Source organism: Mustela nivalis, assembly GCF_964662115.1.
Source record: "Mustela nivalis genome assembly, chromosome: 11".
NCBI lineage: Eukaryota > Metazoa > Chordata > Mammalia > Carnivora > Mustelidae > Mustela > Mustela nivalis.
Window position 1 is genome coordinate 28,544,262 of NC_139030.1, and position 16,400 is coordinate 28,560,661.

The 16,400-nt window shown below is 37.5% G+C and overlaps 1 protein-coding gene across 1 annotated transcript in view; it reads left to right on the forward strand.

Annotated features, from left to right (window-relative positions):
• The window catches only part of ARHGAP15 (Rho GTPase activating protein 15), a 602,381-nt gene that overhangs the window by 532,841 nt on the left and 53,140 nt on the right, over positions 1 to 16,400 (forward strand). Inside the window, exon 13 of the mRNA XM_082689352.1 lies at positions 9,212 to 9,317. Coding sequence (XP_082545478.1) covers positions 9,212 to 9,317 — 106 coding nt within the window. The remainder of the gene's footprint in view (positions 1 to 9,211; positions 9,318 to 16,400) is intronic.

A 16,400-nucleotide genomic window follows, 5' to 3' on the forward strand; every position in this document is an offset into this window, starting at 1 on the left:
TAATATCCTTATTTCTTCTACATAATACATTAATGTGTATCATTAGGACACAGACAAGGATAGGACCTAAGATCCTTTTTAAACAAATTTGTTGGAGGAAATTTCTACTCCATTGTAACTTCCTAAAATAAAGTCTGGAAAAAACTCGCCATCCAACAAAATAAAAGTATATTTCACTCTCCATGAGAGCACATTTCCAAGCTAAGGATTTCAAGCAAGAAATGGCATACGTGTTATAAGTATTTCAAATCAAGCATCAGAAATTTGATCGGATCTACTGGTAAATACTCTATTGACAAGATCAGAAACAGCAATGTCTGGCCACCGAGACGGAAAAGAAAATAAGCAATTAAAACAGCAACAAAAAACAACAACAAAAGTAGATAGTTTATCAACTTTAATTTCTAAAGTACTGTGCAGTCCCTTTCCAGAATGTGGAGGAGAGTCTCCTAACTACAATGAAGGTAGGTCCATATGTTCACCTACCATATATATAGTTCTTCAAAAATTATATTAAGGATATTAATTAAAAAATAGTTAATATTTTCAAGAAACTATAAAGAGGATGAGAGAAAGAGAGAGAGATGGAGAGCAAAGCAAGCTGTGGGAAAAAAAAAAAAAACCTGGGCTCAGCAGCTTTCTGGGGGAAATGGTGAAATGTGACTATGTGATTTATAATGAGAAAAGGTATCTACAACATACAATTTTCTACCTAGCTGCAAATAATAATTCATAGTGATGTCCCTTCCAGATAAAAGACCTTTGCTATGTAGGACCCATGTGGTAAAATGATCATGATAAATGTCAGACCAGTGCAGGTAACGGCTTTACAAACCATTAAGATTAGCTGGCTCTTTTTTCCGATGATAACAGTAACCATGCTGTGACTCTATGTGGTAATAATATCTCAGTCCTGATAAATGCCAGAGCCAGGCAGAGGTGTTTATCATTCCCAGTTCAGAAATGCTGACTAAAGTTACCACATGTTGCCTGTTTTTCTTCTTTTACAATAGTCTCACAATTAAAAAAAAAAAAAAGCTGAATCATAAAATTATTTTATTCCCCATTTCTTAAAGGATTTGGACCCTGTGCTATTAACTCTCCATGGTTCTCACTGTCACTGTGTGGCCATGTCAAATGGACTGGCTGGAAAAAAACAGTTCACCATACTAACTACTATCTCCTCTTCAGAGGTCTTTTGCTTAAAATGAATAGTTATGGATATGCTTTTAAAAAAAAATATATATATATATACATATATATATGTATATATATTTATTTAACCTAGAAGACAGCTCATATTTGACTTAATTGTGTGACAGGTCTTAGTTGTTTTTAAGTGAAATTTTTTAAAATCCCCTTAAATTTAATTTATCTACCAAAGGAAGGATGTAAACACATATTAAAAACTTTAAATCTAAAAAAAAATTTGTAGGATTTCTACCCTCATGAAAAAATATAAAGATATATTCATATAATATATCTATATTTATATATTCATATAAATAGCTACTTGAATATTTGAAAAGGATTATGGGTTTATGATTAGAAAGACATCAAATGACTCAAAAAGGTAATTCCTGGGTTGTTGTGTTTTTTTTTTTTAAGCTTGTAAAAGCAGATATACTTGAATAAGTATAGTTTAAAGAAAATTCTCACAGGAGAACTGAATTTCAAAGAAATAAACTAGTGAGCTTTGTTTTCTCAGCACAGACTATTGCCTGAGGATGAATTAGTATCATTTGTAAGTTACCGAAATATACTTGGCCACCATGACACCTCCAAAATTACTTTGGAAACAAGAAATTCTAGAGAGGAGAATACAATCATGCTTTTCCCGTGAAGATTGCTACTGGGGTGTCAGCCATTGCTTTAGCCTTCAATTCAGACAAAGAGGGGCAATGCTGCTAACCTGAGGAAGAGGGGTGTAAGAGACAGTATTAAGTTGGTGAATTTTAGGAAATACCTTATCCCGAAAAGGGTTGCACCAAAGCAATCATTCCGTTTTTTAAAAGTTACTATTAAAGCTTGAATACTTTTCCCAAAATATTCCTCCCTTAGTGTGAGGTCAATGCCCCTGAAGTCCCTAGAATAGCATGGATACAGTTACATGAAAAAGAAAAGGGGATTTTTATTTTACTACTTTCCTGAATGTATTGGGGGAATGTTAAGAATATATGAAGAAGTTAAGAATAATAATTCTAAGGCCTTCAGAAAATGATTAAACAAATTTTTACATTTGTTGATTTAATATTAAGTACATTTCTCAATTATTGTGAATTTTTTTTTTTTTTTATTTAATGGGCTACCACGTCAGAAGCATTTTGAGTTTAACAACCAACTTAAAGGATCCCTTCAGTCAGGAGAAACATATAAACTTCACCGATACTTATATTATGATGTGTCTTAAATTTAAATATCTCTAATGACGTATTTTGTGTTGTATCTGCCCCCATGGGCTGTCAAATGACAGAAGTCAGGGATCAAGCTTGTATCTGCCACAGGTTGCACACAGCTCTTAATTAATATTTTGTCTTCAACCATGTATACATGTATGTGCTCAATACTCTAAAAAATTATTTAAGAACTCGTTTTTTTTCTTTTGATTTTCTAATTATTCACTGCCAGAGAGTAGGAGTGGAGGTGGAAAGAAATCACGGCTGCACTTAACAAGATTAGGCTTGTTCCCAGCAGCATGCTCTGGATGGCCTGCCTCCCCCCTCACAATGATCAGAAATGGCCTCCAGAAATGATGCACGCCATTATGCTGAAGCTTTCCTCACAGGTTAGGTAATCCATGGTCTTATGGCAATCAATTGGCCATAATATTTTTATTACTGACATTTATTAACTATGGAGAGTTATTTCACCTTTACAGTTCCTCCTAAAAGCCTTCTTTATTCAAACATCAGACAAAATATTAATATCTCCTAGAAGTAGAAGCCAAATACAAGTGTGTCAGTGAGGTGATTTATTCTGAATTCTCTGATAATTCGTGCTATAGAAAGAAAGAGGTCTTACCTGAGTCAAGTCGATGCAGTTTCTACCATGTCTTTCCTGCCCTGCAAGCTACAGACCTCTGCTCTCAGTTTGAACTGGTATGGGCTTTTGGGGGGTTTAAGGCATGTAAAGCATCAAGAATTCAAGCAACATATCATATGGTGCCCCAAAACATATAGCAGAACATGAATTCTCAGATAGTTCTTTCAGACTCCTTCATGATATGTAACTTCCCATATTTTAAAACAAGAGTTTGAAGTATATGTCTTTTTGCATGGATTTATGAGTCCTGAATTTGCTCCCAGTTGTTCTGTCCCTAAAGTGAATGTAAGTTTAAAAAAAAAAAAAAAAGTATCAAGCAATTGTCATGACTTGGATGATTCCTCAACACCTAACTCAAGTTTTATAATTAAAGACATATCCTCAAAGGCCTGTATTCAGTTGTACAGTACACTAAAAAATAAAGTGTTGGGGTGCCTGGTGGCTCAGTGGGTTAAAGCCTCTGCCTTTGGCTCAGGTCATGATTCCAGGGTCCTAGGATCAAACCCCGCATCGGGCTCTCTGCTCAGCAGGGAGCCTGCTTCCTCCTCTCTCTCTCTGCCTTCCTCTCTGCCAGCTTGTGATCTCTGTCTGTCAAATACATAAATAAAATCTTTTTAATAAATAAATAAAGTGTTAATTGAAGATACCCATTCATCCTATAAGCCAGGGCAGTCTCTCCCTAAATTCTGAAATTGTCATGATACAAAAAAATATAAATTGATTTGAAACTCAATTGCTTTCTTCCAAATATGGCCTTAAACTGTAAGTGACTACTATTTTTTCCGTACAGGATGCATTATACATCCCAGAATAACATTCAGAAGCAGAAGAGTTGAGATATTGTTGACCTTTTTAAAGCAAAGGGCTACAGTGTCCTTTAAGAATTTCAGATAAATAGGGATGCCTGGGTGGCTCAGTTGGTTAAGCAGCTGCCTTTGGCTCAGGTCATGATCCCAGTGTCCTGGGATCGAGTCCCACATCGGGCTCCTTGCTCCGCAGGGAGCCTGCTTCTCCCTCTGACTCTGCCTTCCACTGTGTCTGCCTGTGCTCGCTCTCGCTCGCTCTCTCTCTGACAAATAAATAAATCTTAAAAAAAAAAAAGAATTTCAGATAAATAGAATGAGTAGTGCTACCAATATATTGGCTGCTGCGAGAATTTTGTCTTTTCTTCCTCTGGGTGAACCTATATAACAAAGAACTAATTCTGGAACATGACTTAACAACATGTGGTTAGAAATAAGTTAAGAATAATAAATGCATGGATGGTAAGGCCAGAAAAGTCTCCAGGGATCACCAGGTCCAGAGTGCACTGTACTGCACAGAACTCTTTCCATCATTGTATAACTTTATCTTATCTCTTTGCAGAAAAGGCATTTGGTTGTAAATGTCCTTGTTTTAGTAGCAACATTTCATGCAGACAAATGTAAATGTAACTACCATAAACTATATTTTTCTAAAAAATGTGTCCTTAAAACCATGAATCAGGGCAAAACTATAAAGCCATACCCTTATCATATCATTAAAGGCTATTTCACACCATGTAAGAGCTGTAACTTCTCTAAGGAGCCTGGAGTTGTTTATGAAGAAGCTCATTTACAACAGAGCTTGGTGAGGTTTGAGATTATGGGGCCAAGTGGGTGAGCGATGGGCAGTAGGAAGATCATTTACTATTTTAATGATATGCATCTGCATTATATGTATTTTTGCGTAGACATTCTTTGCCACATAATGGTGGCAAAAAATGAAAAGAAAAAGCACTGTGGGAGGATTTTGTGTGCAGTTAGAGCTGAAGTTATATTCACTGTTTAGAGACTGGCAAGGTGGCTAGGATATGGGTTGAGAGCTAAAACAGAGGTATTAAAAAGCATTCAGTAGATACAAAAATAAGTCATCAGGGAATAAAGTTAGGAGCAAAAGTGAGAGAAAGGGAGAAGAATTATGGAGTTCCCTATTATTAGAATTATTTTGTCTCACAATTTTCCTAAGAGATTCTCTAATTCTCCATGAGGAAAAACTTCTCCCCCTCCTTCAGGTCATAATGCAAAAAAGTCAGAGATATGTCAGAGTCTTCTCAAAACTCTCAGTACTTCACAATAATGAGAAACCATATGCTGAAGGAGAAATATTAATAGAAAAATGCTGTCTTTCAGATGCTCAGTGAATCAATTGAAGACAGTTGACACATCTTTAGTAAGCTGTATATGAATCTTAGCTCATTAACCAGTCCTGCATTATGTATGCAGATTCCCATTCCTTATATGACACATCAATAAACCATATCTGAAAAAGTGTCATTTCGATTTTAATGTAACCAATTGTATTTTTAGATGTCCCTCCACTTAGAAGTGTTTGTGCTGATTTCCTGATTTCATAAGCTATGGAAAAATGGGTGTGGTATCGATTTGAATGGGAAACCACTGCCTTCCTATAACCTTTTCAAAGATTTTATTCTGATTATGTTGAAAGGAAAGCTAATTTCTCTTCCTTAATAATCTTTGAGCTTTCTCTGAACCATTGTTCAGTACCCCCTTCAGTACTGAAATATAACTTAGCCACAGACTTGTGTGTACCACTATTCAATTGTGGAATTTCTCAAGTATGTGTGAAACTAGAGAAAGAGGGAAAAAAAATATTCTTATAAAAAAGCCTTCATGTAGAATGTTTCTTATAAGCGGATATGGGAACCACCATAGACTTTTATAAGGATTCTTAAATATAACTAAACTGCTCACCAATCAGATCATCAGCTTCCGGTGATCGCAAAGTACCGAGTGCATTGGGAAGTGTCAGGCTACCGTAGCAATTGAATTGTCACCCACGGGCACCAGCTCAGTTCCAGGATCAGCAACTACATTTGGAATGGTCACTGCAACCAGAGAGAATGCTCACTGCTGAAAATAAAAGACCCAGCATGGGCCTCAAAAAAGGTGAAGGGGAGAAAAGGATGAATATTTACAGAGTATTTACTTTTCACTGGTCATTGTGCTAGGTATGTTACATACTATCTTGTTGAATCCATAAAACGGGCCTTTGAGATATTATTCAAAGAAAATGAGAACTTGTCCCAGACCACACAGCTAATAAAAAGCTGTTACAGAATTCAAACCAAGGTCTTTGTATTCCAATCCATGTTCATATCTTCCATTTACTCGCTAATTCCTTATTCTTTCACTTAACCCGCTATATGCCAGGATAAGAGCTGTCTAGCTTTCTAGGAAAACTCCCAGCTAAATGGGAGAATTTGACAGGCATTCAAGCCATAGAAATACCATGTGAAATGTTGTATAAATAGAATGTCCTAAGTGCAATGAAACACAGAAGAGGGCAAAGGGACTCTGTCTAGGGAAGTTCGTTGTTCTCTTACCTAATGGTTAAACAAACTTTATTAAAGTTTTAATTCCTGCTCAAAATATTTGCAAATCCAAATATTTCCAATTAAGCAACCTCCAACCTTTCTTAAACCGGAGTCATATGTTCCCTAAAACTGAGGTTCGCTGGATGTAACCACTTATCGTTTTTCAAACTTAATTTATGGCTGCTATCACTGTAATCTCCAGTGTTAACTGATCCCTTTTTTGGAGGCTTTGACATTGATCTGATCATTACTTTGGCAAGAGATTTCAGTGAAATTGGAAAGGTTTCCTCTCCTCTCCCAACATCATTTTTATTGTTTGAACCAAGTGGTTCACCAGCTCCTCAGGTAAATTATACTAGTAACATCAGGCCAAACTATGCAGAATGTAACCACCTTGTGAATACTTAAATGTGTGTATATGTATTTGTATATTGTGTGCATATATATATATATATATATATATTTTTTTTTTTTTTTACATAGAATCAGTGGTGTGGGTATTAGTTTCAGATGACTAGATACAAAGTATCCATATAGCCCTAAGAAACTTTGCCCTGGACATCCTATACCAATTTCACTCTCATCTTTATTGAGTTGTATTACATATTTTCCCGAGTTGGTTATACCCCATAATATCCAACTGGTCCTATGAAGCATCACATTGTCTTAAACATCATTAAGCTACAAAGGGGCTTTCTACCCTTTTGACAGAAAGATTTTATCTGTTGTCTGCTATGATGTTGCAACTGGCTTTTCTTTTCCTTTCTCTTTCTTTTCTTTTCCTCTTTTTTTTTTTTTTAATTTCTCTCTCCCCCCGGCCCCCCATCACTTTCATTTGCAGTTGTCCAATCCATATTTTGTTGGAACTCTTCTAAGAATAACTGCAATTTTGAAAGCTCTGACTGTGGGAGGCATTATTTATAGGCCTTTGTGGTTTTGGGAGGAAGAAGAGAAGTTTCCAAGGCAGAGTTCTACTAGGAAGATTGCCCCCCACTCCGCTTTAGCCAAATACCATCTTTTGCAGGATATTTTCCTATAATTCCTTATTAAAAGTTTCTTTTGCAACAGTGTATTTTAAAACTGCCAGTTTCTGAACTAACTCTTTCTTCCCCACTATGTAAAGTTTATATACCAAGTAACAGGTGATAATGAATTGGGCTTTGGGGAGCATGTCGTATTAGGAATTAGGCTTTAGTATAAGAGACTTGTCTTCAAAATCTTCAGTACACTCTGGCTGATTTTCTTACGTTAAAGAAACTCAGAGACAGAGACTACAGGACTGGTCGGACTGCCCCACAGATTCAGGGACGTTCCTTTTAGTTGTATGTTCTACAACACATCCAGAAGGATGGCACACCATTCCATCTACATTCTGGGGAGCAGAGTAAACTGGCTACAGACTAAATCAGCTCCCTGCATAGGGCCTCACCAGAAGTTCCTTCTATCGCTTTGACCAAAGGCTTTTTGGCCAGACGTGGTCACATGGTCGCTCCACCTGCCAAGGAAGCTGGGAAATGACCTCTTTTAGCCAAGTACCTTGCCATCCCCTCAACAATGTATTGTCTTGCTAAGGAAGGAGAGAATGAATACTGGGTGGGTGTGTACCTTATGTATTACCGCCGTACATAGTCTTTTCCAAAAGTGACCTCTTAAGGATCACTACAAGCTCTGTGATAGAGGTTAGAGATAGAATCTAGAAAGGAAATGGACCCAAGTCAATGTATATAAAGTTTTTAAGTTCATTCAATAATTATAGTTCTAAGTCCTGGTTAAAATTATGGTGAGATGAATTCTCTAGGTGCTAAATAAATCGATTCTTATTATGCCATTCATGCCTATAAAGGCAAAAAGAAACAAAGTAAGGGAAAGAAATCTATGTGGTATGTAGTTTTAAAGAACTTCTTATTTTTTAAAATGCATATGACTAGTTATTATGCTTTCACTTTATATTTTTTGTGCTTTTTTTTATTTCATAGCCAAAACAAAATGTGTCAGGGAGAAAAGACAACACATACTAATAACAAAGATTATTTCCCCTTCCACAAAATCAAGTGAACAATAGAATATTGGTAATTGAATCACACTGTGTCCTCATCTGTTTGTTTCCCATTGCTGCTATAACGAATTATCACAAACTCAGTGGCTTCAGACCACATGAATTTTTTATCTTACATTCCTGGAGGTCTAAAGTCTGAAACCATCTTCACTGGGAAGACATAGAGGTGTTGTAGCCCTGTGTTCCTTCTGGGGGGTTCTCCTTCCTTGCCTCTTCCAGTTACTAGAAGCTGTCTTACTACTATCACTCCTTAGCCCACGGCCTTTCATCACATAGCCATTTATCCTTGTGTTTACATTGCCACGTCATTTTTCTCTCTTTTCTTTTAACCACCTTTGTGATTATACTGGTGCCACTCAGATAATCCAGAATAATCTCTCCATCTCAGAGTCCCTAATTAAATCACTTCAGCAAAGTCCCTTTGGCCATAGAAGACAACATATTCACAGGTTTCAGAGATTAGGGCAAGGATGTCTTTGGAAAGCCATCCTTCACCTTACCCCATCTTTTAAAATAGTAAAGCATTTATTAAACTGATCCACTACCTGATCTTAACAAGATTATATCAAAGCCACACTGTTGCTCCTTCATATAGCTATGATCTACATCAGAGTTCAAATAAAGAAACTTCATGATAATGGTGTTGAATATACCTATTCTCTTTGGCTGCTGACTAAGTCTTTGTCCAAATTCTCCTAAGAAAATTCTTTCATGCAGTTATGAAATCTCATTCTTTTCCAATTTTTTTTTTTTTTCAGAAAAGCAAGACTACAACACAAGAATTGAAACTATAAAGACTCTTGTGCAAAAACTCCCTCCACCAAATCGTGACACCATGAAAATCCTGTTTGGACATCTAACTAAGTAAGTTGTAAGGGTTTCTGGTGGGATCCTCATATTCTCATTTTTTACATAAGCAAGTATTTAATTTCAAACCACTGAGACAAGATTTTCCAAAGGCATCTATCTCAAATTTTCCCCTTAGCCAATCTAAGTATTCTCACAGAAGCTGGAGAATGCACTACAAGTAGGAAGGAGAACCTACAAAAGGAACTCCTAAAATAAGTTATTTTTTCTGTCTTTTCAAAGAGTAGATATTTGTTGATTCATTGTCATAACTTGACCCGGAGCCCTAGGGTGGACCATCTTTACTTTGTCATCTAGTATAAGGGAAGAGCATGAAATAATTCCTACATGAGAGCAAAACATAGCTTCATCATGTACAAAATGCTATGGCCACAAATAAGTTACTTACACTATCTGAGATTCAGTTTGCTCATTTGTAAAAGATTGATTCTGATTGATAAGGTGCTATTCATGTAAAAAGTTAAGAGTATGAAGGCAGAAAAAAACAAGACATGCAAAGGCCCAGGGGTCCACAGAACTTGATGTATTCAAAAAACAGAAAGCATGCCAGGATGGCTAAAGCTTAATGAACTAGGGTTGGTGGGGGTAGGAGTTAAGGTCATAGCTATTAGACTGACTGGTGTCAGATCACAAAGTTTCTTGTGGGCCTCACTGAGAGATTTCAATTGTATTCTAAGTACAATTACAAACCATAAAGAGTGCTAAATTGAGGGAGTATAAGAGGTCACTCTGGCGGCCATGTGGAGAATGAATTCCAAAATGGAAGCAGGGAGATATACCTGTAAGGTGGCAACCATGGTGGTCCAGACCAGAGGCAATGATAGCTTATATGGAGTCCTTAAAGAGATTAACTGGTGACGGGTCAGGTTGGATCTGCTGCTGGTCAGAATGCAGTTGGAAAAGGAAAGGTGAAATCAAGCATGTGCCTTAGGGTTTGGGCTTAGGCAAGTGAAAAATGGCAGTACAACACAGATGGGTTGAATAGGAAGAGGAGACTGGAAAACTCCATTTTGGATGCATTAATTTTGAAATGAATGTTATTCAATTGCTCTCTGTTAGCACCTTCTTTAGATAAGGCAGAGTGCAATATAAGCGATGAAGTTTTAGCTTTCACCATATACTTATAGTAACATTGAAGCCGGATAGAGTGTCAAATAGACTGGACAATTTTGCTTTTGTGAGACTTAACCTCCTTGATCACCCATTCCTTGGGTTAAGTCATTCCTACAGATTGTTGAAATGATCCATTATGTGATTTTTTTAACTGCGAATTTAATACATATAATTGTACACACAGAAAACTTAAGCAATAGTGGTGTTTATAGATTAAAAAGAGAAATTTGCCTACTGGTTACTCTTAGCCTTCTGAGGAGAAGTAACTAACATTTTTGTGTCCATGAGTATACACATATAAACATATGTATATATGACTGTTATTGCATTCAACTTTATCATACTGCACTGATGGCTCTGCAATATTTTGCAACTCACGGACAGTCTTCCATTTTATTAGACAGACTTACGTGACTCTCACTAATGATGACATGACATTCCATAGTGCGGGTAGTCCATAATTCGCTTGATCAGTCACTGCATTAGGGAACATGCTTTAATATAATCCGTCATATTAGTTTCTTTCTTATTTACCCCAGAGGAGAATGTGTGCCAAAGTTCAGACCATCCCTTACTGCTAGAGTGTCCCTTCTTATCACCTCCATACACTGGCTATAATGGGAAACCTAGTGTGACTTAGTGAGAGGAACTTGATTGGACTTTAAGGAAACAAAGAGAAAGCTCTAGAGTCAAATCCCTGTTCTATACTCCTTTTATGATCTCAAGAACGTAAAATCAGATTAAATAATATCAATTATACCTTGTGGTCATGAGAATTAAATGAGATAATGCATATAAAATGCCTGGCACAAGGTAAGCATTCCTCAAATGTAAATTCTTTTCCCATAGGATCCAGATATATCATGAAAGAGGTTTCAGATTACGAGTACATACTGGAGTGCTTATGCTAGTAACTTTAACTGGACAAAGTCATAAAACAAATGGAAAAGTATACTCTTTAATGCTATGTAGTACTTAGTCTTGGAGATCTTGAGAAATATCCATTACTCGGTCTCAATTATTCCTGTTTTTTTCCCCCAACTGAACAAACAGTTATAAAAGTGAAGAAACTTAGAGTCAGCTAAATCCGCCTTCGAAAAAAATAAAACACACAGATGAAAATCCATCCAATTAAGAACCTTGGCAGGATGAGAATTGTCCACCTTCAGGCCACGCCGTCCCATTATTATACCACCTTCACTGCATTCACATCACACGATATTTCATTACAAATGAGGAGAAAAGTGTTCCTTGCTAGTCACCAACCTTTCTGGAGTGGTGTGACCATATTCCGCCCTGCACTGATTTATAAACTGGGTTTAATTATGCACAAGTGTGTGCTCATGATTATATCTTGTTCATCATGTTTTGCTAAGTTTTTTGATAAACAGCCAATTGTGGCATGTCATGAAAGCTGAGAAGACTAAATAAGAAGATTGTTTAATAGGAATTTAAAAATATTCATGTTTGAAAGAATCATTAGAATGTTTTCCTTAGTCCTGATGCATTTGGTAGTTCTTCACAAAATGTACCGTCAACACTTGTATGTAGTGTTTATTTCAAGTTGTTGCAAATATATATATTTTGAAGTTTGTTTAGTGAGGGTCAGGGAATGTAATGAAGTGCCAGAAATTCCACTTGACCTACGTACTCTGTAGCCAACAGAAGAGAACTCCATTTTTGCACAGCACTGAATTAAACGTTCCCTTGAAAGCAGAGCAACTACCAACTGAGAAAGCTTAATACAGCCCAATTGGACTACAGGGTGGATGTCTATCCTGTCAGCAAAAGCCAGAAATTGTAAAGGGCTGTGAATCCATTAAGCATAAGATTACACAATGGCTACCGGGCTGAATAGTCTGAGTCCAGGGTCCTCATTCTTGATCAAACTCAAGGTCAAGTTCTATACTTCTGCTGTGATAACATGAGACCAGAAACTCAGAATAAGCTATCATCTCAAAATGCCATCAACCAGAAACCTTTATTAATAGCCACTTTCACAAATTGACATTACAGTGATAAGTACTGTAAGGTCCTGTAGTACCTTCTGAATCATCACATAAATGGCAAGTTCTATCTCTATAAAATATGTGTCAAGTGCATTTTCCTTTAGCCTGCTTCTTTGGAAAGGCAGAGAGGCAAAGTGAAGATGAAGTTAATGAGGAAGGAGGACCTAGAAAGATAAGGTTTAGTTGCTGATGGGCAGTAGTTAGAGATAAAAAGCCAGGCAAAGGAGTTACACAAGCAATAGAGAACCACTGAAACTTTATCTACGGGACACGTGTATGATGTGCTCAGTGTTTATGGAAGTAGTCCAACAACAGAGTGTAGGGTGAACAAGATAGAAGGAGAAAAGAACCCAGGAGGCCACATGGGAGTTGTGGTTGTATTAGAGTGATGAACATCAGATGGAAAGACATGGCCTAAATCTTGAGAATTTTCAGAGGAAAATCCCATGCAATGTTTATCTCTCTCATTTCTTTATCCCCATATCCAATCAGCCATGGAGTTAAGTCTCGGGTTTCAATGCTGGGTGCTTGTGAGAATAGTCCCTCGGACAATAGTAATAGTAATAGTAATAGTAATAGTAATAGTAATAATGATACAAAAAGAGTGTACAAGGGTGCATACTTCTTTTCTTTATTATGAAAATACAGAGGAAAAGGAAGATGAGGTTATTAAAAACTAATCAAATAGGATGAAGCCCATTCTGTTGAATATATATTGAATTAAACCCTTTATATGCTGCTAGTTAAGATGTACCAACCGGCATGATGGGAAAGCCATATATGCAATATATCTCAAGAATAAAAACCTTTCAAATCTTCCTGTCTTTTGAGCCAGTCATCTTAAGTAATGTGGAGGCAGTTTCACATGCAGGTAAAGTTACTTATGACAGTTCTATTTGCACTGGCAAAACCTTGGGAATAACCTAAGTGTCCAGTGATAAGGAAGGTTATATAGACCATGATGCATCATATCAGCTTAGTGAAATGTAGTTCATAGATAATGGGGTTTTTTTCCTTAATTTGGAGATGAGTTAAAGTCAGGGGTACAATTTTTATGTAATCAAAAAGAGTATAACTCAATATGTAGGAAACTTGTGCGTCTGGAAAAGACTAAAAATTTTTGTTGAGATGTCAATATTTCTTTCTTAGAGTCATTAAGTTATGAGAGTTTTTCCCCATGTGTTGCTTCTGCTCGCCTAATAATGGGATAGAAGGCAATATTGGGGTTAAGAAAACAGGTAAAGAGGGTAGGCTTTGGAGTTAGGCAGACCTGAATGTGAGTCTTGGCTCTGCCATTTATGGAAGGTATGACTTCAAACAAATCACCTCTAAGCTTTCATTTTCTCATCTGTAAAATGGAGGTCATAATAGAACCTATTTCTCTGGTGAGGAGTAAGTGAATAGTGTTTAAAAAGAGTCTCACACAGTACCTATCACTTGCTGTGTTCTAAATAAACATTATACATCAGCATATATCATTTTTATAGGGAAAGAGAGAGAAGATAATTTTTTAGTAAAATAAATGTAGGAGGGATTATTGAAGCTGGGTCGACAAATTTCCTGGCTTCCAGAAGATTTTTTATTTCATCACAGAATCTTTTTCTGAAACCTGAGTCCCCACGCAGGCCTGACTCACCCAGTTTCCTCTAGTTCCAGTGAGGCTAATTTCACCTGTTTGACCAACCGTATGACATCCCACACCAGGCCCAATCCCTTGTGAAATGCCCAGACCAACTCTACACTGTCCTTAACTCTCCATCAACCTGATCTGCATCTTGACCCATGTTCGCAGTTCACACTACTTTTACCATTGAAGTGGTAGCTCGCTACGGTCGTCTGCTCTACCTCAAGTCTCAGGCCAGTGTGAGGAGTTTGGAGATAGGGCACAGGTCTACTCTGCTTCTTGTCCAGAGCCTCCCCTGTTACAGCAGTTTCCTAAAAGACAGATCTCTTGCCTTGTAGTCTTACTTATCATATGATTCTCACAGTGAGAATTTCCTGCCAGACAGCACAGCACACTGCCTTCGTGGGAGCCTGGGAAGTGAGACACATTGAAGCATGGAGGGCCTTATCCTGTGCCTCTAACAGCCTGTGTAAACACTCCTAGAATCCTATCAACTATATATCTACCTGATATGCGGTACTGGTCTTTTGAAGTTCTGGCATTCCAGTTGCCATTACCATGAGTAAGGTGCTCTAGCAATGGCTGCAGTCTTTCCCCACAGTTTTATTTCCAGGATAAAAAAAAATACATGAAACGTACAGCAGAAAATTTAGAAGTAAATACAAAAAGTATTCCCACCAAGCTAAACTGAACTCATTAGCCGGATTAACTTTGTGGCATGAGTTTTGGAAGCCAAAACAATCTCACATTTTTGAGTGAGGGAGCACATTAAAAAACATTCAGTTCCCACGTAGGGATGCATTGTTCAGAGAAAGTCAGAATGTCTTAGAAATGGGTGGCTGTTAGAAATGACTAATGCCATTCACTGATTTTCAAAAATAGTTTTGGAAGAATATATTTGCTGCAGACTTGGGACGCAAATAAATATTCTTATAGGAGGCTTGTGCTTTGTAAAATAGGTTGAAAAGAAAGCTAAAAAATCTTCCCTGTTGCATTGACTCTAAGAAAATCACCCAGCTGTTCATAGAATTCCAAGGTGAAGGAATGATATGGCTGAATAGACAAATCTCATGGAAACATGCCAGTTGAATGCCTTGTTGAAAGGCAAAACTGTTGGGCTGTGGCTATTTTGTGAGAGTAAACTGATATTTAAAGCCTCTCTGTGGTCTTCATGGGTGTTAAATAAAATATTCTACAAGAGCATGTCAGAAGCAACTCCAAGGATGATGACCTAGAAATGTAAGTGTTGCATGAGGAAACAATGGTAAGGAAATAATTCAACCACCCTGACTTTAAAATGGCACAGTGAGCACTTCTGATATGGCCGGGGGGGGTGGGGGGTGGGGGGTGGATGACACATGGCTAAGGAATGAACTTGAAAGCCCACGAGTTCTTATCCTTCTCTCTGGTCTTCAAGAGCAATGGCTGGTGAAGCTCTCTGCCTCCCATCAAGGCCTCCGAGTGCTCAGCTGTGGTGTGCTTTGGAGCACGCTATGTTTTTCTGTCCTGTCTTCTGGCACTCCACCCTTTTTCTGTACACTTTGGTCGCTCACCCAACCATAATACCTGATAGCCAACGACTTGCAGGCCATGGGTATTTTTACTGGAAAATGAGGAACCTGTACAAATTGCTATTTTCTCTTTTCTCTCTTTTTCCTTTTCTGTGTGTGTGTGTGTGTGTGTGTGTGTGTGTGTGTGTGTGTGTGTTTACCCCTGAGGGACAAAGGCTGCAAGTCGTTTGAAATAAGCCAGAAGTCTAATAGCTCCTTTGCTTGTGTATTTGAAATGGCACCCTAATCACTTTGAAGAGCTAATGTACTTCCTATGGGTCTGAAATATCTCAACTGGACTCCCGTGGCAGAATTTGGCCTGGTAGTTAAGAAAATTAATTACTCTGATCGTGAGGATGAAGCAATAGTTCCCAACTCCCTGTAGTAATCATTAAAATGTCATCTACTTAGGAGACATCTTGGCACAGGATTTATAAGGTTTGTGAGCTGGGGACTAAGGTTCAATGATCCTTCCAGTGGTGGATCCTTGTTTTGGAGGAAGGCTTTGGGAGATAAGGTTTTTAAGACAGCAGTGAAATTATTACTTTAGATCTTTTAATTTAACATTTGAATTGTAACATTAGCCACTGAATAATAGGAAACAAAACAAAACTTAAAATGACTACTGCTCATTTGTCACTGTGTTCTCTGTGGTTAGTGGTGGTCCATCCCATGGGGGTATTTCCCTTATAAGAGGTACATTTTTTAAGTTGTCCCTTCCTTCTCCACTATGAAACTTGGCCTCTACCTAATGGAAAGAACCAGGGATCTGGAATCAAAAGAC